We start from the raw sequence: 25,219 nt of genomic DNA, 5'->3' as shown, positions 1-25,219 counted from the left end.
ACTGTAACGTGAGGGTTCAATATGTGGGGGCTGGATCACTCATATTGAGAAGAAACAGCACAACGGTGATGGATAACTTTCTCAGCTTTCTTCACACTTCATCAGCTTCACAACCACTTCCTTGTTTCTGACTCACATGTCACTGACTTACCCAATCAGAAGCTGGGAAGACTTTGATTGAGGTAAATGTAGGAAAATAACAGAGATAGATTCAGATGATTACTGTAACTGTTTTAACATCATTAAAGGAAGTAGTTATACTGTAAATATTAACAGAGTGTTGGTAGCAGTAACTCAAATATATGAATTAACTTCACTTCTGAATCTTTCAGGGCTAAAAAAGAGAGACAGGATGATGTAGATGATTCAAATGTTCTTCAGATCTCCTAGAGTATTTTTAAGAAAATTAGAGCCACTGTACTCTTTTACTTCTCTCTGATAAATAAGCATATTTCAGTATTATGACAGCCTTTTTTTGCCAAAATGTAGATATGTCTCTGATAAGATATGTCTGGACAGAAACAATTGCATTTTCAAAGTCAATTTTCAGTCTGTTGTTGGGGGGACATATCACTTCTGTTACAGTTTGCAGCAATGCAGAGAGCTGCTCGGAAAAGTGGCACATTAAGATCATTTTCTTCACAACATCAACACACCTACATGCCGAAGAGCTGCTGTGTGACTGGTTGTACAACCAACAAGATCAAGACTCCAGGTGTCCAGTTTTACATCATACCGGGTTAGGAAAGGCAAAGGAAAAAATGGCTGTGGCTATCATGAGGGCTCACATGAACAATGATGGGCAGCAGTGTCTCAGTCTATGGGGACTTGGGTTGGGAACCAGAAGGTCGCTGGTCAAAGACCCCATCCGGACCAAATATAGAGTGTGGGCTGGTGGCTGGAGTGGTGCCAGTTCGCCTCCTGGGCACTGCCAAGGTGCCTACTAGCAAGGCACTGAACCTCCAACTGCTTGGGACGCCTGTCCATGGGCAGCCCCCTCACTCTGACATCTCTCCATTTATTGCATGTATAGGTCCTGTTTGTGCATGTGTGTGTATTTCAGGCCTGTGTGTGTATGACGACAGAGTGGAAAAATTGTATTTCCACTCAGGGATTAATAAAGTATATCCTCTTCTTCAAAACAGACCCTGTCCCCCCTGGTCAAATCAACTATGAACTGGTTAACTAGCAGTTAAAACCAGGATATTATCTACTTAAGTAGATGTTTGATCAAGTTGTTGTATATGTTTGCATATTCAAAATACAGCTATTTCTTTGCGTTGTTGTCCCAGTGGTCTGCAGGAGCCTTGTATAAGCACGATTCAGGGCCAATCAGGGCAAATTTTCTCACATATCTTGCCACAGAATCACAAGAGCGGGCTTCAAAATAATTAATTGCCATTTTAGCAACCAGAAAGGAGCTCAACTCAAGATTTTGTACAAACCAGAGAATACCCCCCCACCCCCAAACAAAGATGGCGGCAATCTCTTGATGTCACGACTTTGGTAATACATCTCAACAGAACTTTAGAAATCCAGCCTCAACACCTGTCAGTTTCAGATGAGCATCAAGGAGCTACTGTAAACAGTGACTGTCTGATTATGCTGTCAAAGACTGATGATTCAGTTCAGCCCTGCGAGAGCAGTTAGGCAGTGAAAATGATAAAATGAAAGAAAACTGCCAATCAAATGATCGTCTCGTTGATTACAAAGAATGTCTGAGTGTGTAACTGTTAATCAGCTAAATTAACTTCAAGTGACTTTCCCACTCAGGTGCTGTTCTCTACACTGTAAAAAATTATCCATGGGGTTTTGTTTGTTTGAAACTTTTGTTTCATTAACATTTTTTTAGTTAGTTGAAAACTTATCTTAAGAAATCAAATACATTTTTAACATTTTTAAGTAGAAAGGAATTAAAACAAATAAGAAAATATCTTAAATAAAATACACAACTTCTGGATAAATATAAGTTTTTCGAGGTCAAAGAAAATCATGTTGGCTGTACTGAACTAATTTTTTTGTCAGATTATAACAGACTCACAGGATTTACTCAATAAGATAATAATACAATAATTTTTTAAAGTAAAGAGTGTACTACAGGCTGATTAGCACGAGTACCTGTGGGGCGCTGGTGGCCACGAGGAAAGCATTGGTCCGCCCAGGGTGGTCATAGTCGTGCATTGCGGCAGCCACATAAAGGGCCATAAGCTCCAGAGCAGGTATGAGGCCTGACAGGCAGCCGTAACCATCTTCTGACACAGTGTAGGTCTTTGAAACCAGGAAGCCCATATGACTGTGTGTTATTCCACTGTCGGAGTCTAGCCGCGGGGGAACAGACAAAGTGAGTGGGGTGAAGAACAGGGTGGCAGGATTTACACAAACACACACAATGTACTTTCACGTGCACATGCCTCAACACACACGCACTGTAAGGCACGCACACACATGCAGACACACACACACACACACACTTGAATGTTCAAATCCACTTATATGTAGATCAAAGGGATGGCCCTAGTAAGGCATACAAATGAGGTTATGGAAATATGGGTGAGAGGGAACTCTAATCTGCCTACAATTTCATGCTGTTCTAGACTTCAAATAGTGTTTGGTACGTAAATGCAAGTGCCAAAAGCCTGAGTGAGATAAGACAAACTGTGAGTAGGATAAGAACACACACTCCTGCAGGTTTGATGCTCCGACATTAATGAGATAGCTCACAGTAAAGCTGCAGGCAGATGGGAAAATCTAACTAAAAAAAAAGTCTGGCCTACATATAGACAGTCTTTATGGTGATAAATGGCTTAACAAAAGTTAGAAGAACTCAACAAAAAGGGCACAGGGAGATCATGTGTTCTTATGTGACAACTTCCAAGACATTTTTGGGGCTTATAGATTCACACACCAGCACCCCCACCTGGACATGCAAGAATGTGCACTGATGGACCAACCTGAGTCACTGGCGGAGCCGTGGTCAGTAATGAGGCTGGGCAGACCAGGCACAGCCTGCGTGGTGAGGTACCAGACTGCATGAAGCACATCTGTGGCATGGACCCTGTTGTGATCTGGGTCAGGAGACAGAAAAGTGTGTGTATGCTTCTCCACCAGAGTGCAGTGTTAGGCTGCTTATGTTTCTTGTAAGACCATAAAGGCTGCACACAGTCACATAGGACGGTACAACATGTCCCTCTAGTGGCTGGTGTCATTATTACAGCTGCAAATGTAAAGTGAAGCACATATAAAACAAAGGAGGATGTTCAAGCTTACATGGTATGTCTCTGTAACCATTCTCAAGGGCATGGAAGTAGTTCATGAATTCTTTTACAGGGATCTTGAAGGTCTCAAAGAGGCCTGTGTCTTCAAAGAGCCTGTAGGACACCTGAAACACAAAAATCAAAGTCTGTGAAGATCGCCAGGCTCCGATAATCAACAACAGGACTCGGCAGATAAGAGACTAGATATTGTCTTAAATTTTGGACATCTTAATATTATAAATGTGGTCTTTTTCTTTATTTAAAGGCTGCATTACAGTGAAGTGATGTAATTTCCTGAGCACACCAGACTGTTCTAGCTGTTCTATTATTTGCCTTCACCTGCTTAGTCATTATATCCACATGACTGATGGTTATTGCTCAAAAATCTGTGTAAGTATTTTGAGGAAGCACCAACTTTTAACCGTACAGTATTGTCGCAATAATGATAAAGAGGTATTTGGTCAAAAATATTGTGATAGTGATATCCCCCAGGCCTACACTTTCATGAGTGCTGATGAGAAATGTATTGTGAGTTTGACTGTCAGAGATGCTGGAACTGGTTGTGGCTGATGTGTGCTTTCATCAAATAACGGAATAATTAAGAATGTATGTAAAAATGTAGTGTTAGAATTTTTTCGACATGCTATTCATTTATTTATTTATTTTACACAAGCTGCAATAATTTGAAGGCATTTAAAACAGCCCTTGAATTATTAGTCACTTAATATTTTACTCTACAGCCCTACAGGATTGTCTTAATATTGAGGTATTTTGGCAGAAATATTCTGATATTTAATCAATATCACTCAGCCCTAATAAACACATTACATGTAAGAGGGTTACAAAAAAAACTGAAAATGGTAATCAATAAAAGCAAATATTGAGATGCTGCAGGTAAAATGATGCAATTGCATGTTAGTGTATTCATTTCTGAATGCAAAGACACATCATGTTACTGAGTATCTCAGCAGCTTTTATTACTGTATTTTATTGCTTAACTTTTGTCCAAATCTTTCATTATTATGCATATAGTCCAGTGGGTTTTAAATGGTGTGTAATGATAACCACACATTATTATTGCAATATTCAACTGGGCCTACACAAAAAGATATGAATCTATTTTTGACTGACTGTATCAGTATGTTGTGCACACCCACTTCCTAATAAAGAGGCAAACTAGCTAAAAATGTAATTTATTTGAATTTAATTTAAAAAACCTTCACGGTGGAACTTTTTTGTCACCATTCGGGTATGGGAATATTATTGTGTGTAACATCAAAAGCCCTGATTGGCAGCCAGTGTGAGGGGTGATAACACTTAAAAGGAGAAAGTCGTGAGTGGGACGATGGATTGCTTTATTGTACGGAGAAAATTAAAGACGACAAACTGTCAGTAGACAAAAAACTGTCAGTAGATAGTCGTGGTATGAGTGCTAACACACGTTATAGAAGCTATTGGGCACAGATATGAATACAGGTGTGCCTTGAGGTTTTGGCTTGCCCTTTAATGTGCCTTTGAAAACAAGTGATAGAGTCCCTCTGAGCTCAATCACTCTCCGCTCACCTGACTGAGGATCCGTCCACATTTCCCGTTGGTCCTCTCCATCAAACTGAAGATGGGGAAGTTCCAATTGTTTAACTGACTCATCAGAGGCTCTAAGTCCTCCATTAGTAACGGCTCTGGAGCCAGAATTGGTTTGTCCTGTTCAAGTGACACGTGAGGAAAAGTAGTTATAAAAACAGATACAGTGTAAATAATGTCTGTTTCACTTGTAATATATGACGATGTGATTGTAGGCTTGTCATGTTCTGAGCAGTCATTCTGCCTCCTCTCACCTCTGGAGGTATTAGTTGGTGGAGGATGACATTCTGGGCGGAGTTTTTTCCTTCTTCTGTGTCCTCCTCTGTATGTGCTACATCACTGCTGTCACTGTGGTTGGCTTCGTGGGTGCTGTCGTAGTCTGATGACACAACCACTTGGTCCTCTGCTGGTAAGAGTAAAAACAAAAAAGTGTCACACTGCAGCCTGAGGGGAAAAATAAGGGAAAAATCCTCCGTTAATCACCTTAAACTGATGCATATTTTTAGGGGTGTTGAGTTTACTTCTCTGGGAGATCCACTTCCCCTAATCCTGCGTTATGATTATTTTCTGTAATTCTCACAGTGAAAGTCCCAGAGATGGTGATTGCTCTTCCTTATCAACACCGGTGCGTCTCAGTGATTGCAGCCACACCCTTTACTCAACTTGTCTGATAGTGTGTGTGGCGGCAGCAGTGCTTCATATAGTAGGTTCTTTTTATTAAACTTTTATATTTTGAAATGTTGACAAGCACAAAATACAATAAACATGTACTTAGATCATTATATCTTTAATATACAACAGGCAACATGTGCCCCCACCCACCTAAACATGGAGTACATGACAAAAACTAACAGTGATAAATATAGAAATAATGAAAATAACTGGAAGAGAAATACCAGACTTAAGGAGTTTTTTGGCAAATGTGTTCAGATAGCTAGATAAGATTTTATTTTGCCCTGTGATTTTAAGTTACAGGAACAAAGTTTAAGCATAAGATGAAAACAATCACTATCTTGAAAGAGGGGTGGAGGGGCCCGACTGCCACCTGGAAATATGTTCATGTTCAAAGAAAAACACATGTTGAAAAAATGGTGCAATTTTCTATATGCCATGCAAAAGGCAAACCCAATCTCCATCATGGTTTTCTTATTTTGTAAAATAGTATCAGTCTTTAACAACATTATATGCTTAGTCTACACAAACTGTAAAAAATAAAAAAAAACTATCACATTAAACTCCTATTTTATTTGGTAGTTTTTTGTCATATACAGATATGTAATGATGATTGCTGGGAAATATGTATGTTGATGTCCAATATCAAGTGTCTGTTTAATCATTTAACGAGACGATACGATTTGCAGCAGCTAGTTTAGGTGCAGAATCTCTCAAGACTGACAAACTGTGCACATCTGCAAGTGAGTATGAAATAAAAGCAGCAGTGAGACACACTGTTGGTAAAATATTCCTAAAACTCTGAGTGTGTGATCCATAACTAATAACTAGGGTGCACTGGGACCCATCAACAAAAGATATAAGACTCAACATACATCTGTAAATATATTGGAAAAGTTTTTATTTTCCCTGTGACACCAGCACACATTACTTGGGACAGTCGTTTGTTTGGGGACATACATTTGTATTGTGAGTGTTTTGAATATGTATTCATGTAACAGGGTCAGTTATACAGCAGTGATATGTGTAACAGAGTCAGATGTACATTTGTAATATTAAGAATTGTATTTACACAAAGTTTGTTTCCCTGACATGCTTGGGCCTCCATAGTCAATATGTGGAATGTTTGATATTACGTTCATCTTACCCCACCTATAAAGGGGTGTCTCTTGCCTTATCTCTCCCCTTTTTGCTGTTGTACTCCATGGGAGAATGATGCAAGTTAGTACGGTTGAAATTGACAGAGAATTTTGTTTCTACCTCTTCCTGTCAGAGTTGTCAGGAATAAACAGAGATCGCCTCCATAGATATTCAAAGTCTGGGCCCCTTCATATCAACACAATGCAGACAACACCAGAGTCCACCACTTACGGTACATACTGTATACATTAAGTTACTTAAAACACCAGGATATACACCACATATCCACAACGTTCCTGGGTTCAATTGCAGTTTTGGGACCTTTGTTGCATGTCATCATGGATGGATTACTGTACAGGCCTACTGGGTGCAGGCTCAGGGGCCCAAAGTGTCTGGGGGACCCCTGGACTTCACTTACAAAATGTAAAATTATTACGGACTGACAAGTAAGAGACTTAAAATGGATGCAAAGAGACACAAAAGGACCACAAAGACATGCAAAGGAACTACAAAAGGAAAGAAAAAAACTACAGAAGTGAGCAAAACAACTACAAAAAACCCACAAAATTACCTCAGAGAGACACAAACCCACAAAAAGATGCATAACAGCTACAGAGAAATGCAAAACCTTCACAACCTTGGCATAGCTGTGTCCAGGGGCCCATTGTCTAAAAATCCACCCCCAACACACACACTCACAATTTCTACACTGTCAAATAAAGGTGAAAAGGCCCCAAAATAATAACAAAAATAATCATAATAATGATCTGTGATATGGTGTATATGCCCACAAACACTCACACTATGCAGCTTGGATGTAGTGCTGGTAGTTATAGAAAGAAGACTGGGAACATACCTGACCGTGGTATCCTGTCTCCCTTGTCTAAAGAGCCCTCCCCATGGCTCAGTCTGATGTACTGTCTCCCACAGCTGCAGACAAGAAGCGGTTTAACAGGTTAGAGATGAAGGAATATGCTTTATTTAACTCCATAGCATGTGACGTTCCCTGTTGTAATGCTGTGATATTTGCAGCTGGTGCCACGTTGCATCTTCGACTGCTCTGTATATATGTCAGGATCAATCAGTTCAAATGATTTCTTTTAGGAGAATATGTTCAACCTCGATGCTGGAGACTCCACGCTGAAAGACTGTTAAATGTCAAAATAACAACACATCAGGGTCAATTTTATCCTCTGCTCAGACATTTACATCCACATGTATTAAAACATCTGCAAATCAAATGCAAGAATCTGCTTTGCAGTTTTTGTAGGGTAAATTAAATTTTAATTACTCTTGTGGGGTGATTGGTGTTCATCATAATGTTGAGAGTTCTATGTAGTTGGTGTTGGTTGCCGGATTAGACGACACCAGACCCCAAAACAACCGAAAATGTTAAAAAGAAAACAACAACAATGGGGACAAATGCAGAATACCATATGTGTGTTTGTTTGCAGAAAGCAAAATGTGCAAGCTTTTGCCGTCTGTAGCTGCGCCAAAGAATTGGGAATAACGCCATTCGCTACATCTGTCTTTGATGTCTAACCAGTCGGCAGAAGTTGTCAAGAGAAAAAAACTTAATGGGATTCCTACTGTGCTGTCCCCACATGAAACAGACGCTGTACAGATGCTCGAAGAAAGAATACTCATTAATGAACCTAATGGATGCACACATTAACACAATGCAATGAGAATAAGCAGCAAAACAAACTCGAAACAGTTGCTGGCGCTGGCGCTGTTACAAATGAGTCATCAGTGCGTGAGCCCACCCTCTTTGAGCTTCATGACAAATCAGTGTCAGCCACAGGAACGGCTTACTGAAAGCCACAGACCTTAAAGACAGATGACAATATTCACATTTACTGACTGGTTTTATAAATCAAATGGCAAATATTATCTTTAAGGGAGAGAGCCTTGAGCCGGCCTGCGCTGGTTAGTTAGCTGTGTGACACCACGGGGAGCCTCCCGAGCTGCTCTCAACAGCTTTTCCATGTTCCTCCACCGAGGCCACTGTCAGGCTGTAGGTGGTTCCTATTAAAATACCTCTCCCTAAATGTTGTAAAACCTGCCTTCTCAGGGCAGGAAATGCCTGCCGTTAGAGCATGGTGTCACAGGGAGCACAAAGCCCTGTAGTGTGTCTATCTCCTTCTGATAAATTGTTTCTCGAACACTTTCGAGCCGAACCCACCCTGCCTAATGGTCCTGAGGCCCCAACAAAGGGAGTTCTGTTGTGTTTGCGGGGCCAGGTTGGACCACTGTGTGTAATGCCTAGCAGGTGTGGAATATAAAATAGTTTGATAGTTTGGCGGGCGAACAGTTAGTACATTATTGTCAGGGGGGTCTGGGCAGGCAGCAGCGCTTGGCTTAAAAGGTTTACTTTTAATGAAAGTTGAAGAACTGGCAGACACTCTTCCTATTTTGCTAAAGCAGCAGAATGGCCTCAGCTACTGACACTGAGCCTTCAGCGCTGAATGTAAATAAGACGGCCGGCCATTTTCACTAGAGGAATCTGTCAGTCATGTATCAAGTGACTCTGCTTTTATCACAAAAAGCTCCTTAAGTGTAGTTTCAGTAGTTAGCGCTGTAGTTACAGTAATTTAACTGTCCCAGTGAGAAATGCCTACAGCGTGAAGACAAAATAAACTTTGCTCTGTGTTTTTGTTTCAGCCTTGTCTCAAAGAACTGGCCTTTATAGAGCAGTAATTTCTTTGGGAAGAATCTAACTGCTGCCTACAAATATGTTTGTTCAGTCAAACATCCTGCATCCAGGGGAATGGCAGATTTAGGCACTTACGGTTGAGATTAGGAAAAGAGCATGGTTTCACTTAGATACTGAAAAAATAAACCTGTCTTGTGCTTTAGACAGTCAGAGTGGAGTTCTTTATTCTTTAACCAAAACCACATTTTGTCTCCAACATTAACTGAGGGCTGTGAGCGCCTAAAGACAACCATCAGAACATTAACGGTGCTGTTGTTGTCACAAGTGGATACCATCATTTTTTAAGAGTGGATATTGAAGGAAAAACAAATTAAATATGTTGTCAGTCAACATTATTTTTTCCAAAATATGAGATACCATTGTGACATGTAACCAAGCTAAATGACTGAATAAATAAAGCACAAATAAAGGAAAACAAAACAAACACACGCAAATATTATAGAAGAAATAATAGAAAGTGACTAAATACAATCCATGTAGTTTTTACTAGAACTGAGATGCTGTTGTCATAAGTGATGATGACAGACTTATATTTTCCCGTTCAGTATTAGACAGTCTTCTTGCCATCTTATTTTTTCTCTTAGTTTATTGTCACCTTGCAGGATATTAAATATCACTGAGATTTGATGCTTAACAACCCCACATTTATAATTTTTGACCAAAAACTGCGTCATAAATATAACATTTTTACATTTAAGGCAGCTACTATCATGTTATTTTATTATCAATTAGGCTGGTATTTATTTTCTCAATGAACTGATAATTATTTGGTCAGAAAAAAGTGGAAAAATGCAGATTCTTTAAGTCTAAAATGACGATTTTAAGTTGTTTCTTTGTCCATTAAAGAGAGCAACAGAGTCAGGAATCTTTCACTTCCACAGAAAACTAAAACCAGAAATTATTCACATTTAAACGTACAATATGTGATTTTCAGCAGTGAGGTGTCTCTCAGTCAAAACAACAACAAAAGACAGAGCAATGCTGTCACTGCAGTCAGTTACTCCTGGTTAGAATTCCTCCAGTGATCTTCATTCAGGAGGTTTTTACCGGGAGCCAAATTATCTGCAGAGGTGTCTTCCTCTCTAAAACAAACTGACCTGGTGACTTAAACTGGTAAAAGCACTGAATAAAACAGTTTTACGTTAAAAATCAGTGTTTCTCCAACACTGATTGTCATGGCAGGGGCTAAAGCTGAGCCGCCACTAAAGTTTGCTCAGCTTGTTTTATCCAATAACTGATGACTAAAATACTTCATCTGGTTAAACCAGGGGTGTCAAACTCATTGTAGTTCATGGGCCACATAAAGTCCAATTTGATCGCAGGTGGGCCGGACCAGTAAAACCATTGCATAATATCCTATATATAACAAACACCTCCAAATTTGCAAATGACGTGCATTTTTCTGTATATTTCTACTCCTGTGTTGTAATCCTGACATCACCACACCAAACTAAGGTGAAAGAAAAGAACTGTTAAAGGGATCTAAAGCAGCATTTTACATAAAGAAAGCTACTCAGTGTTTAGCTTGCTCCTGACACCTGGCACCTCTAAGCCTCCACAAGTGCATCACTGTTAGGTGTGCAAGGTCATCCAATGGGCTGGATTGGACCCTTTGGCCTGTTTTGGCCCCTGGGCCATATGTTTGACACAGCTGGGTTAAACCATATAGTTAAAAATGGCCAAAGTTTAAAAAGGGAATTGTAAGAATGTGGCTTAATTTATTACAAATAAATTTAAAGGTAAATTTTATACTTAAATATATTTCTCTGGATTATTTGACATGTATCCTGGACTCATGTCGTGGGATATCTGTCACAGAACAGATACTCCCAAATCACAATGACCAGTCCAATGAGTATTTAGTACAAATCACAGCATCCTAAAATATCAATGTATTAGAGCAGAACATATACTATTGTATAAAAATCACAACTATACACAGTTTGTATATTCTGTTCTGTTGTATGTATTGTTTTCCCCTAAAAAAAAAACCATATTTTTAAAAAAAAAAAAAACAGAATGTGGCTTAAAACTGGATAAAAAGTCATTTTATGATGCAAACTGCATATGATGCAATTGACAGGTGACGGTGACCAAATGACACAGACTGTGTCCTTGAATAAAGTTACAGATTTCACTGGGCTATAACTGAAATGTTTGGGCTAATGTAAGTACACAACTCAACAGAAAATCTAACAACAGTTAAGTAATTTTTAGACATTTTAATGCAAAAAATACACATTTTATGTCTTTAAACAGCATCAAAGTGTTTTTACATATTGGCTTCAAAAAAGACTCCAGAAAGATTTGCAGTTGACTTTTCTGTCAGTTGACTATTTAATTAATTGGTCTTTACAGCTCTAGATAGATTCTGTATAACTGTTTTGTGATTGATACTCTTGTTGAGTGAAATAAACATTTCCTTATTATAATGTTATAAAACAGTGAATTTTCTTTTCAAACCGTGCTTTCGTTTTTGTTAAAGTAGTCATAAAGAAATAGTGTGTAAACATAATGTGCAGAAGACACGCAAGCAAGACAGCTATCACTAGGAACTGGGGTAAAGAAACACCATTAACGAAGGACAAGTGACTAAAAATTGTGGAAGAAATCTTTTAAATGGAGAAGTTGACACACACACGGAGACTACAGGAAGCACAACTAGAAAGAAAATGGGCAAATTGACTCTATACAAGACTCAAAAAGACGACACTGGACTGGAATAATAATCAATAGATACACTAATCTTTAAGGCTGTAAGGATGTGTCTTTAAAGATATTTTTTAGGGCATTTTTTGCCTTTAATCAACAGTGAAGTGTGAAGGGGGGAGAGAGAGGGAGAGACATGCAGCAAAGGGCCACAGGCTGGACTCGAACCCAGGGACGCTGCAGCAACAGCCTTGTACATGGGGCGCCTGCTCTACCACTAAGCCACCGACGGCCCTTTACCCATGTTTTTGTTTTGTCAGCTTTTATTATTTTATAATGCTGTTGTAACTGACATGTCAGCGTCACAAAAAATGGTTTAATAAAGATTTAATTGACGAAAAAATATGCAGACGACACAAGACTAATCATGCAAAAGTCAAACAAACAGGGTTGAAGGTAGGCACATCCGAAAAACTTTTACACGTGCTGGATTAAAAAGTTAACGTAGGGCAAAGTTGACAGTGTCTGATGAAGATCTTTGTTAGTTCAAAATGCTGCACACTTTTAATACAGTGTGTGGATCTTTTGTCTGATTCTCATCAAAATTGGTTTGTTGCTTTACACATAATTGTAATAAATATAAATACAGCCAAAGTAAATTGTCAACAGTCAATTGGGAGTCTTTCTCTGAAGTAGAAAATGACTCCTGCTCTCCTCCAAAAAGCACCCTGGCATTCCCCAGTATGAACCGTCATCAAGTTAATTATCCCGCAATAGGAAATACTGTATAAATTGCTACATTGTCTACATTTTCTGAGAACAACCTCCTCCTCCCAGGTTGCTTATCTTAATAGTTTGGAGCCATGCAATAAGCCTCGACTGGCCTCTGCCCGCTCCCCTCTCTGCTGCAGTTTACTCCCAGATTTTATACTCAACCACTCACAGCAGGTTGACAGATTACCATTGGTTCAGAGCCCAAACGGACAGTGTCCAAGCCACGATAAACACAGCAGCCATTATTTCTGCTTCCAGTAATCTACCTACTCTCGAGCCAGATGACGTGAAGAAGATAACAGCACAGTGGCCGGGGCTGAGGGAAATGGAAGGTATTCAATCGCCCCCGTTTTTTGTTTTTTTTTCTCTGTCTGTGTGATAAAAAAGCCGATATTGTAGCTTTGAAGTCGGTGTTATTCCTTCTTAACAATGTACGTCACTGAAAGCTGACATGATGGAAAAAGGGGGGAGAAAAAAAAGAAGCCTAATGTCCTAATTAAGATTATACAGATTTGATGATGGAGCAGAGAGACGGCAATTGAAGCCATGTGTTCATTTTCTCCCCTCCATGTGTTCTCCCGCTCCTTCCCCAACTGTTTCTGCCTCTCACTTTCTCTGACGGGACTCATTACATATCAGGAATGGTTATTGGTGATTTGTTTGATCTGTAAATAAATTCATATGTTGCTGTGTCTTGGCCGGCTCTCAGAAGGGATAACAAATACAGGTTGGAGTACATAAATTACAAAACGCACTCCCTTCTACTCCCCAAAACTTGTGATGGTTGTGTTAAAGCCCACTTGAGAGATGACGTGTTGGCAGGTTGCCGGGTGCTAAGAGACCATCACAGCTTTAACCCCCGACAGCAAGCAGTTGTCAGTAGGCATGGGCTCTGTTTAAATGTTTTTCAGTTTAACACCGAAGCCTGAACCAGCTCTCTTTTTCATTTCAGGCATCTGGATAAGCGCCAAGTGCCTGAAACTAAATTTAAATGAAGTGTTACTCCGAAGAGAGCCCTCTCAGCTGCAGTAAACTAAACCCAGAGACTCTTTGTACTCTCCAATTGTGTCTGTGTAACCCCTGCCAGAAGAAGCAGCTGTGACAGTGTGTCTAAGCCCGCTCGCGCGTGTGTGTGTGTGTGTGTGTGTTAATTGTGAGGTTCTGGTGACTGGGGAGAGGCCCAGGTGTTTGTTTATACTCACACCACCATAAGTGGCCATAGCTGGGGCCTGCTGCTGGGCCGGGCTGAGCTTTAAGACCAGGCGACGGGGCTTTGTGTACAGAAGCTGCTCCGTGTGCTTACATTTACAGAACTTGTTCAAGTATCACACTGTCATTGTGCAAACAGACCCAAACAAGCCACTGACAGACAGACGCAGCCCACACAGTACTTTACAGGGCTCAAGATGCAAAACAAAACAGTGTGCAGAAGTTTTTTTTTACTCAGTGAAGTAAACCAAATAATTTAGAACTGATGGTTGGAAAGTTTGTAGTTATCAGTTGTGGAGTTTGGTATCAGATTTCCAGTATATTGCATCACAGATAAACTAATATAGAGTCTATAACAGCTTTTAACCAGAAGTGTAAAAACTTCTTATTAAAGTAGAAAGAAGACAGATAGGTGAATGTACTCAGCAGTAATTAGTATGACTACAATTTGTATAATGAGTAATGCCTGCTATGATTAAATCCACATGTCACGACTTTCACTCTGTAAGTCTGTAACGTAGCAGAGGCACAGCAGCCCTTGTTTTGCTATCATGAGCTGGGCCAGGACCTCTATGGAGATAAGTGATATAAACTTCTAGAAGTCTTTAATTTAATATGCATTTACTTGTTTGTTTTATTTCTTTGAAAGTGTTCTTTCGTTGCCAGGTAGAGTTTCCACAGTTACTTTGGTTGCTCCGTTCGCCACCACTGGAGATTGTAACTGCAAAGAACTTGTAATTATACTTTCAGTAACTCGGGACAATCATTAAACTCGTTCGGGATGAACTGCGCCTCGCCTGGAAAGTGGACATGAGCAGGCGGCAGCAGCAGCAGCAGCAGGGGGCGGTAACAAAAAGCTGCGGTCAAGTTTCCCCATAGTTTCCAGCAGCCTTCAGTCTGAACAGGAAGTCACAGGAACACTCACATCCTATTAGATCTGATTCTGATTTATTAAAGCGTTATCAGACCCATATATCAGTTTGTTTGCAGACTCTAATTGTTTTTATTATGACAGAGCAGCCTCTTACTGTAGTTTCTGTTCATGGTTCAACCTCCATTCAACTTGAATTTTCATGTAAATCAGCATCGTATCAGTTCGCTGCTGTCTATAAACCAGCTGAGCAGACCTGTGGCCACAGTCAAACTACATGAATACGTTAAAAACATCAGTCTGATCGTCAAAGACAGAGGATCGAAATACAAGACAACACTTTTCATTAAAGATCAGTCAGATATAGTCTAGTCAGGACCTCACATCTGTTACGTTATTCCTCGAAAGACTTTGTGTTAATAAATACTTAAGTACCTTAAGTTTTAATAGGCTATTATTTGCTTAAATTACTGAAATCAACAGGCCTGTATTTGGAACAGGCCTTTAATTCCTTTCACACAATGCTGTTGCTCAGCAAAGATGGGAAATACGATGAAATTGTTTATTTAAACCAGAATGAATATTATTTGTTTAAAAATAACACTGAAGCATTAATTTGCTCTCGCTCCAACAGACAGAAAGAGTGTGAGTTACAATACTCGAGGATTACGGCACCAGGCGTATTGACACAACACCACTTTATCCTGTTAAAACAATCCTCACAACTTGTATTAATTTCTATGAAAAACTCTTTTGATTCTTTTGATCTGAGGACTCTTACGGACTAAAGCAATATGAATAATTTACAGGGTAACTGACACATAATTTGAGGTAGCCAACAACCTGGTTTTATACATCCTAAGAACTTCTATAATAAAAATGAACTGCTTGGCAACCAGGCCAGGCATCTAACTGAGACAGGTCTTTATTTGTCAAAATGTGCAGCCGCACCGAGCCAGTAAAAGGGACCGGGTGTTTAATTGGGACTAGGCTTTTAATCGAAGTTTTATGGTAATTAAGTAACGTGATTAATAACTTACAGTGTTAATATACATAGTATAGTTTATGATCTGTGATATAAATGTATTAAGTCTCTCTGACTGCTAAATGTCACCATCAGCCACACAACATGTCGCCTATTTCGTTATAAGAATTAAAAACTAAAATCTCCCCAATTCGGGTGGCATGGTGGTGTGGTGGTTAGCACTCTCGCCTCACAGCAAGAGGGTTGCCGGTTCGATCCCGGGTGTGGGAGCCCTTCTGTGCGGAGTTTGCATGTTCTCCCCGTGTCAGCGTGGGTTCTCTCCGGGCACTCCGGCTTCCTCCCACAGTCCAAAGACATGCAGATTGGTGACTAGGTGAATTGGTAACTCTAAATTGTCCGTAGGTGTGAATGTGAGCGTGAATGGTTGTTTGTCTCTATGTGTCAGCCCTGCGATAGTCTGGCGACCTGTCCAGGGTGTACCCTGCCTCTCGCCCGATGTAGCTGGGATAGGCTCCAGCCCCCCCGCGACCCTCAGGAGGATGAAGCGGTTAGAAGATGAATGAATGAATGAATGAATCTCTCCAATTCAACAAAAAATTAAAAGTTTATCTAAAACATCATATTGTTGAGTCGACATCTAAACCAATCAGCTGTTTCTGGTGAGAGCCAGGCATTTCCCATCATGCCCTGGGTCTTGCAGTCGGTGCAGAGTAACTGCAGTGCCTGGCTCTAAAAACTGATTGCGAGAGAATATCGTTGTCCACTTTTGCATGATGTCAGAGTGAGTAGGGATGAAGTCTGACACAAATCTAACCAGCATGCATTGTTTACTACCTCTACAAAGGCCTGTCTAATCTCAGTAAGCCTACTGATAGCTACTGAGAAAACAAAAGGGCTATCCTCTTCCTGTTTTGGTTGTGCAATAGTTGACGCACTTCCTTTGTACTGTAAATTGAGCCTTCATTTTCCTGTGAATTACCCAGTGATAGACAGAATTGCATCATAAAAATGAGGCTTGTAGCGAACCAGTTTAAACGCAGGTGGTGTTGATATTCTGTTACATTGTGCAATCAACATTTACCTTATAAAAAGTAAAGAAACAAAAGTGTAAATTTCCACTTTTATTTTTCATTTTTGTCTCTGCATGTCCAGTTTTTCTTTTTAATTCACTTCCCTCTGTTTTGTTGCTTTAATATTTTTAACAAGTGTGTTATGTATTGATTGTTTATGACAGAATAAAAACAAACCACAAGCTTTTTATCATCTAGCAGACACAGTGTGACAGTTATGTTGTACACAATATTTATTGAAGACTCCTCACTGACCAAAGCTACATAAAAGTTTGTTGCCCTGTGATAACATTTTACTTTCCTTATGTATTTTTATCTTAATACTTAATTGTTCAGTTACAGATTTGTGTAATTAATTAAAAGCACAATGTCTCACCTTAAACTATTTCATTAGTAAGAGTTTGTATTAGTCACAAAGAGCTTTATAAAAGCATTTCTACCCTTCAAAGATGTCTACGTATGTGACTACAGAGACACATAACTGAAGAGCTGTTGAGTGTTATTAAATCATCTCAACTGAACCCTCAAAATCTGCAGGTAAAGTGCTTTCTTAGTGGTCAGCAGAGAATGTACTCAGTGCACACACTGATATGTGCAAAAGTCCTTTTTCACAATTGGCTCTGCAGGACTGAGAAGTTCAGCCCCCGCTGCAAGCTCAAGAGACAGATACAAACATGTTATCTTATATATTCAGTTACTGATTTGTTGACAACAACACACGGCCAGAATGGAAACTGGAACAGAGTACTTGATCAAATCTCTGAACATGACACATGTGATTGTTAAACATGTCATTCCAAAACCACGAGCATTAATTTGCTACTATATCGGTCACTGCTCTTCTGGGAAAGCTTTCCGCAAGATTTTGGAACCTGACGACTGAGATTGTCTCCCATTCAGCCACAGGAGTATTAGTGATGTTGGGCACTGTGTTGGGAGATAAGCCCGCATTCAGATTCATCCAAACAGTGTTACTGGGTTAAGGTCAGGGCTCTGTGGAGGAAAACCCCGAAAACAATTTCTTCATGGACCTTGTTTGTGCACGGGGGCACTGCGATGCTGAAACAGGAAATGGCCTTTTCCAAACTTTTGCCACAAAGTTGGAAGCAAGCGATTGTCTAAAATATCACTGCATGTTGTAAAATTAGTATTTCCCGTAGCTGGAACGAAGGGGCCAAACCATAAAAAACAGCCCAGGACCAAATGTAGCAGGACTTTGTACATTAAACACATTGCAGAGGTTCTTGAGGAAGGTCAGATTTCTGCAGGAGTCAATTCATATTCCATACACATTATTTTGACAATAACAAAGATTAATACATCAGGCAGCTACTGAAGATTCCTCATGTGAACCATCCTGATAGATGCAGCTGCACACTGACCTGCCCTTTATATAACACATTCAGAAAGAAGACCTGCTGTATGTGACAATGAGCAGTGGTGGAATGCAACTAAGTGCATTTACTCAGGTACAAATATGAGGTACTTGTACTTTACTTCACTTGAGTATTTCCCTTGTATGCAACTTTATACTTGTGCTCCACTTCATCTCAGAGGTAATATCATACTTGTTATTCTAATATATTTATTCAACAGCTTTAGTTACTTCCCAGATTACAATTTTTCCTGACAGTGAAAACCATGAAACTCCAAATGCCCTGATATTGAATGTTGTGTTGTGAATAAGAGACGTAAGAAGTTTTCCTTACGTGTTGAGAAAATTCTCCTCTGTCTTAAGCTAAACAAACTTGTTCGCCTCTCGGATCAACTCAAAAATACTTGTCACAAAGCTGACACAAGTTTTAGGGATATATGATTCTCACAGGACAGGGATGCTACAAACATATGAGGGATGCATGATACGTATCAAGTTGATCAATTATCAACCAGCAATGGGACATTTTTATAATTATGCATTATTCCGATTATTAAAATTATAGCCAAAATAGTGCCAATAATATGAAGCCAGACTGCTTTCATTGACTTAACAAAGGCAGCATCTATGTAACAGCAGTATTATGTGTAACAAAGTCAAATGTACATTTGTAATATTTAGTATTATAATACCACAAAAAAAAAATTTCAGCTGTTATTACCTGACATACTGCCATAGTCAATATGTGGAATGTCAGATACTCAGTATCTGTACTCCTCTGTTCACCTCTGGGTGTACCCCACCTATAAAGAAGTGTCTCCCACCTTACCTCTCTCCTTTTGCTGTTGTGCTCCATGGGAGAGGGGGTCCATGTCATTGGTTCGACAGCCCATTGGTTCGACATCCCATTAGTCCGACTGTCCGCGGTGCTGAATGGCTCGTGGCGGGCGTATGGTGCACCGCGACCGGCTTGAGGCGGAGCAGGTTCACGGCTTATGTGTTTGTCACTTTCTTTTTCATTTTAACCCACACCATGATCTTTTCCTGACCCTAACCAAGTGGTTTTTGTGCCTAAACCTAACCAGACCTTAACCACAGGGCATCATGATGATTTCAGAACGGACTTCGGAACAATGAGTTTAATATGGCCGGACGAATGGGATGTCGAACCAATGGGCTGTCGAACCAATGGGCAGTTCTCGGGAGAGGTAGGAGACATTGCTTTCATAGTAACTTCCGTGTTCTAGCGCTGTTAAGCTCATTAAGTTCATTTTTTAGCCTTAACTTGTATAATATGCTAACATATTTCTGTGTCACTTCATTTGTGTAGGGGCTCGAGTTATATGGTCGTAATTGACGGAGGATTTTGTTTTTACCTCTTGCTGTCAGTTGTCTACGGTCTGGGCCTCTTCATATCAACATGATGCAGACAACACTAGCGTCCACAAGTTACATCTACACACCCGACACAGTGGGTGGTGGTACATGTACCTTTAAACTTGGTTTGTGAGTCACCAATGAACACAGAGAAGAACAACAACTGCAGCACGCTGTCTAGAGGGCAAAACATGACATCACGATGTTGACGTCTTTCACAGTTCCAGAGGAAGACAACAGGATTGCGCCGAGGGTCTGATCTCCGACCACCCAACACAGGTTAGACACAGCGCTGAAGGACCGTTTCCAGAGTGTTAGCACAAGCGGCTTACATCACCAACACCAAGCTTTTAAAAGGCTCCACTCTATTGTTATTGTTGTTATTAATAGTTACTAGCCATAGTTACGAGCCAGTTAGCAAGTAGTTAGCGAGAACTGTTACTTGTTTTTGTGTTGTTAGCAATAGTGATGTCTGTTTGATTTGGTTGGGTCAGGGGTACGCAATATTAAATAAGCAATATTTTCTCACTACATCTCAGCCTACATAAACTACAGGTTATACCCTTCTTTTTAAAATACAAAAATGTGAAGTTATCAGTTATCAGCCATGAGGAGCAGATAATTATCGGTTATCGGTATCAGTTGAAAAAATCCATACCGGTGCATCCTTAAATCATATGATATATTTACTTAAGTATGGTCTGAATACTTCTTCCACCACTGCCACCAAGGTAGAAAGCCACTGAAATATTACTGCACCTAATCTTTGAATCTAACACCACATGACTATCAGATAATGACCATAAACTGAACAAATACTATAGGTGTGTCTCTCTACCATGAGCTGCAGGCATCGTCTGGCTGGCTGGTCAGCACATCTCTCCAGAGAGCTTGGCTTAAACAATTACGCTGGGAAGGCGGGAGCCACGTGTTTTTACGGGAACAGTTCAGTTTTACAGTGCAGCCATAATCAGTTTATGGCTTCATGAAACAAATCTCCTCACAACAAACATACTTTGCAATACACAACTAAACACAGGCTGGTCTCTTTCCTGACACAGACGTTATTTCAAATTAGCTGTACATGAGTAAATATACTCCGTACAATGATCCAGTGCCCTCCATCACTTAACCACCAACATAAACCCTTTGTACACCTGATTGGACAAATGTACCACCTGCTCCTCTGTGATTGTCTTTGCCTCACTTTCCAAACTTAAAAAAACATGGCAAGTATTCTGGAAACATCACATTTCTGCAAAACTATCCACCCAAAATTAATTTCTAAGTTAATCAGAGGTGGGAAATAGGCCGTGCAGTTGCAGAGTCATGCCTCATTTTACAGCAGTGAGTCTGTTTTTTTCTAAAAGTTCACTGTCGGGTCCCGTAAGTACGTCAGCGAGGTGATTTAAATCAGACACAAAGCCTGTAGTGAAAACCATTCTGTCTTTATGAGGTTTGAGGAAACTGATGGTTTGGGGCTTTTTAGTTCGGAAATAAATCCTCATGTATTTGAATGACAGATTTCTTAACACTGGCCATAGATACAGAAAGGGAGAAACAAGATATATGTGAGTTGTTGTTCTGTACGTCTGCACCGACACCTCCAAACAAATGAACAAAACAAAGGTTATCGTCAGTTGAAAGTGTTGAAAGGCTGTTTTCAGCGTGTCTTTGAGTCAAACATCAGACTATCTGGAGTTCTTCTACAAATTAATAATTAAGGGTTATCTTCAGTTTAAAGATCTGACAAAAGTTCTTTTGCAATATTCGAAAATTCAACTAACTTTGAACAACGACACAAACACATACATATACACAATCTTCCACTGTGTACTAACTGTCCCACTATCTGGCACACGACAAGCATCCGTGACGTGGCTTGGCAGCACAGAGACGCAGAGAAGCGTCTGTATTTGCAGACAAATGCTGATCTCCATCTGAAGACTTTCATGCCCGTGACACACACTCAACAGGGGAGAAACTGAAAAAGGTGGATGAAACACGAAGAGACTCTTTCTCGTCGAGACGTAGTTAATATTTTAAAGATAGGGAGCACGTGCTGTCTAGTGCTGCTTGTGCATCCACATCATGAGAACACTGTATGCACGACAACTCTACACGCGAACATGCACAGCTGAAGATTCTCAAGCTTGAACCTTCATTTTCTACCTCTTTGAAATTCATTAAAAACAAGAGTGGCTCTAAGATAATCCAAACATAACGTCACAGTAATCACAGTGTAATTGTAAGGAATGCAATCTCTGAGCTGATCACAGTAAATTATGCTGAAATATTTCATTTAGTAATCATAACTACTCTAATAAATTAGAGTATTTATCCTAGATTTAATGCATCAATGTGATTTACTGGCAAAACAAGCAGCAGCAGAAACAAACCCAGTTATTTGTTGTGTTTAAGCAATATGTGCCTGTCGTGTCTTCACATTTCTGTTTATTAGTCCTGTCTGAACACAATGGAACAACCAGGTCAGGTTTTCTCAACAGCTTTGGCAAAACAAAAATCATCCATGCATAAACCCCACCACACCAACACACGCTTTCATGCACACAAACCCGCAACCTTTTCCGTCGCACAACATTCCCAAAAAACTACCAAAAAGATAAAGTAAAAATGATATCACATGCACACAGATCTACTTCTGTGTCGCCTGAGTCTCGTGCTATCTTCAGCACTACTGTGCTGAGAGATGATGTGTGTCTTAGTTATTCAGGTTAATGTGTTCGCCTGTGGGGCATATTTCCATTCTGGCTCCCACTGCACACACATCCTCTCCTGAACTGCTCCGCCATTACTGTTCACTCACGCTGTCTTTGGTATTCCAGGGGCGATTCTAGGATCAGAGGTTTAGAGGTGCTGAGCACCCAGAGAGCTGCCCGGCCAGGCAAGATAAATTTCACTGTTTTGTACATTTTAACACAATTTCATTCCCACATTTGTGAAAGAAAAGCACAACACTTTTTGGGCCAAAAAAAGGCAAATAACCAAACAATGCGTTTTATATCTAATAAGAGATATAAACTGATACATTGATCCAACTCACAACATCATTCTAGACAGATAGACCATTTGATCTTACACTCTTACCTGAACCTGGCTCTTTTTTTTTTTTTTTGAAAAAACAATCTTATATCCATGATGAGTCTGTCTGTACGCACACACACACACACACACACGCACACGCACACACACACACACACACACACACACACACACACACAATGGGCCCTAGGCCAGATTTGCCAGATTTGCCATCATTCCATGTCCTTCTATGTGCCTGTATTTTATATTAATTTTTATGTCAATGAAAAAAAACAAATCTGTGTGCCTAAATTCTTACATTTTTACATGTATCTCAGCATAGCAAGTTGGAAAAAGACATATTCTGCCATATATGAAGAGAGGAGACTCTCTGGAATCTGACAATATAAGAACCATGATGGTGGGACATTCTGTCACTTCACAGCTGTCCAAAACATGTGGTTTGTGCCAGGCGGACATGATTGCCAGTATTTTTTCATTATTGCAAGAAATTCCATTGACTCACTCACAAGTCAAAAATGTGTTTTATCTGAAAGAAACATGCAATATTTACATCTAAGATCATAGAAAAATAGTCAACCAAGTGCAGTGATGTCCTCCAAGATAATATTTGACACTTTGTTTGCAGTAAAAAAAAAGTTGGGTATTGGTGGGGGGCACATGTCCCCTCAAAATATATGGTGACTACGGCCCTGTCAGCATGCATAATTAGGCTGCAGTTGTCTGGGTACGCAAAGATGAAGTGCGCTGGTCTTGTCATACAAAGTTTGATGGAGTGTCAACTGGACAATATGGAGATATTTGCATCTTGAAAGCCGGACTACAAGTGTGGATAGACAGGGAGAAACACACACAAGCCTAAGACGTGGTAAGATACGATATTCCTCACTATATGAAGTGACTGATAACAAGATCTGTGTAATGGATTGTAAAGAAATTCGTCAGGTTTTTATTTTGTAGACACATGATCTGGATTTATAGCGTGATGGGATGACAGCACAGTGCATTTGCGAGTAATCCATCCAAGAGCAATGTGTGTGCAAACTGTATGTAAGCTTTGTTTGCCTACATAATTTTAGTGTAACTTTATCATTTTTTTTCACTGTGAAAACATTGCACTATTGACAATGGTCTTGGTCTTATTGGAAAGCTACAGTTCTGCTGTTTCACGTGATATGCGTGGCTTCTCACTATGTCGCACGGTCGCGGAGAAAAACTATAGAGAAGAACAGGTGTGAATTTGGACGCACTATGCGTTGTTCAGGCCCATAGGGTTAATATTAACACATGCACATGACACAACAGCTAGCTTCTCTCATTCCAATTCAAACAGAGGACAGTGGTACTGATCACCTGTAACGTTTCTTAGCTAGAAAAAACGTCAGCTAACTCCTACCTAACAACATAAACAGTGACCTATGATTAAATGCAGCAAAAATGAGGACTGGTAATGATAATATTGTTGGTATTGAGTGGTAGAAGTTAAGAAATGTGCCACATATCCTGGTTTAAGCCAGGTACTTACACCACTCTGGAAGGCAGCGCATTGCTCTGTGCAGAGCACTCAGAGCCCGAGTTGGGGAAAGGTGGGAGCGATGGGGTGGATCAAACCATTTTTGAAGCGGGGGGTGGGCTGTATTTTTGTTGTTAAAATATTAGGTTTCAACCAAGTACTGTATGGTTTTGACATTTTTCTAGCTTGTTAAAAAAGGACATAGAGTAAGAAAAAAAAAATCTCTCAAATTTTGGGGGGTGCTGAGATTCAATTTAGGGGTGCTTCAGCACCCCCAAAAATGGGCTAGAAATGCCTATGGGTATAACTACAGCCAAACTGCTGGGAATAAACCTCTAAACCCTCAGAGTGATGTGGCATATCATTGTAGGAGTCCTCTTTAAAGCATCTGTATCACAGTTGTGTATATCTATAGTACAGTGTTACACAGTAGGGCATTGTTGTTACATTGAATACAAAACTCTAGGGCTTTGCTTAAAGGAGCTATATGTAAGAAATCTAAAGCAAACAGTCGTAAAATCCTCCTAATATGTCACAGAGACTAAGGAATAATGTTCATATAACATACTGATCTCATCGACAACAATAGTACAGCCAGAATATTCGCATTTAAAAAAAAATTTACGGTCAGCAAATCATGTTTATGTTTTGAATTTGTGTTTTGGCCTGTTGCGCCACCCACCGCCGTCTACCAGTAGAGTCTCAGCATCAGTTACAGTTACGACTGAGCTACAGCAGCACGGCAAGCAGCATTAGCAGTGTCCCAGTACATAGCATTAGCAGCCGGCTCCTCCTCAGCTGTATCCCGGCAGCAGCGTTAGCAGCAGAGAAGCCGGACTTGCACAAACGGTCCGCTGGAAAACGGAAAATCAAGGACGCGGCGACGCGGCCCTGCCACGGCAGGCGCCTGTGGGCAAACATATCAGTCTCCAGCGTGCCACTGTCCAGCAACCTCGAATCTGTAGGGGAG

The 25,219-nt window shown here is 40.2% G+C and overlaps 1 protein-coding gene across 3 annotated transcripts in view; it reads right to left on the bottom strand.

The window, feature by feature from the left end:
* LOC125887178 (cGMP-inhibited 3',5'-cyclic phosphodiesterase A-like) overlaps window positions 1-25,219 on the bottom strand; it is a 124,408-nt gene that overhangs the window by 18,999 nt on the left and 80,190 nt on the right. For 2 of the 3 annotated variants that reach the window (XM_049573822.1, XM_049573820.1), the window contains 6 exons: window positions 7,504-7,577; window positions 5,090-5,241; window positions 4,818-4,955; window positions 3,268-3,379; window positions 2,952-3,065; window positions 2,119-2,318 (listed from right to left, as the gene is read on the bottom strand). In XM_049573822.1, coding sequence (XP_049429779.1) covers window positions 2,119-2,318; window positions 2,952-3,065; window positions 3,268-3,379; window positions 4,818-4,955; window positions 5,090-5,241; window positions 7,504-7,577 — 790 coding nt within the window. The remainder of the gene's footprint in view (window positions 1-2,118; window positions 2,319-2,951; window positions 3,066-3,267; window positions 3,380-4,817; window positions 4,956-5,089; window positions 5,242-7,503; window positions 7,578-25,219) is intronic. The other variant, XM_049573821.1, reaches the window with a different exon arrangement.

The sequence above is a fragment of the Epinephelus fuscoguttatus genome, linkage group LG4 (genome assembly GCF_011397635.1).
Source record: "Epinephelus fuscoguttatus linkage group LG4, E.fuscoguttatus.final_Chr_v1".
Taxonomy (NCBI): Eukaryota; Metazoa; Chordata; class Actinopteri; order Perciformes; family Serranidae; genus Epinephelus; species Epinephelus fuscoguttatus.
The sequence above is the reverse complement of the archived record's forward strand: the minus strand, read 5'-3'. Positions and strand labels throughout refer to the sequence as shown.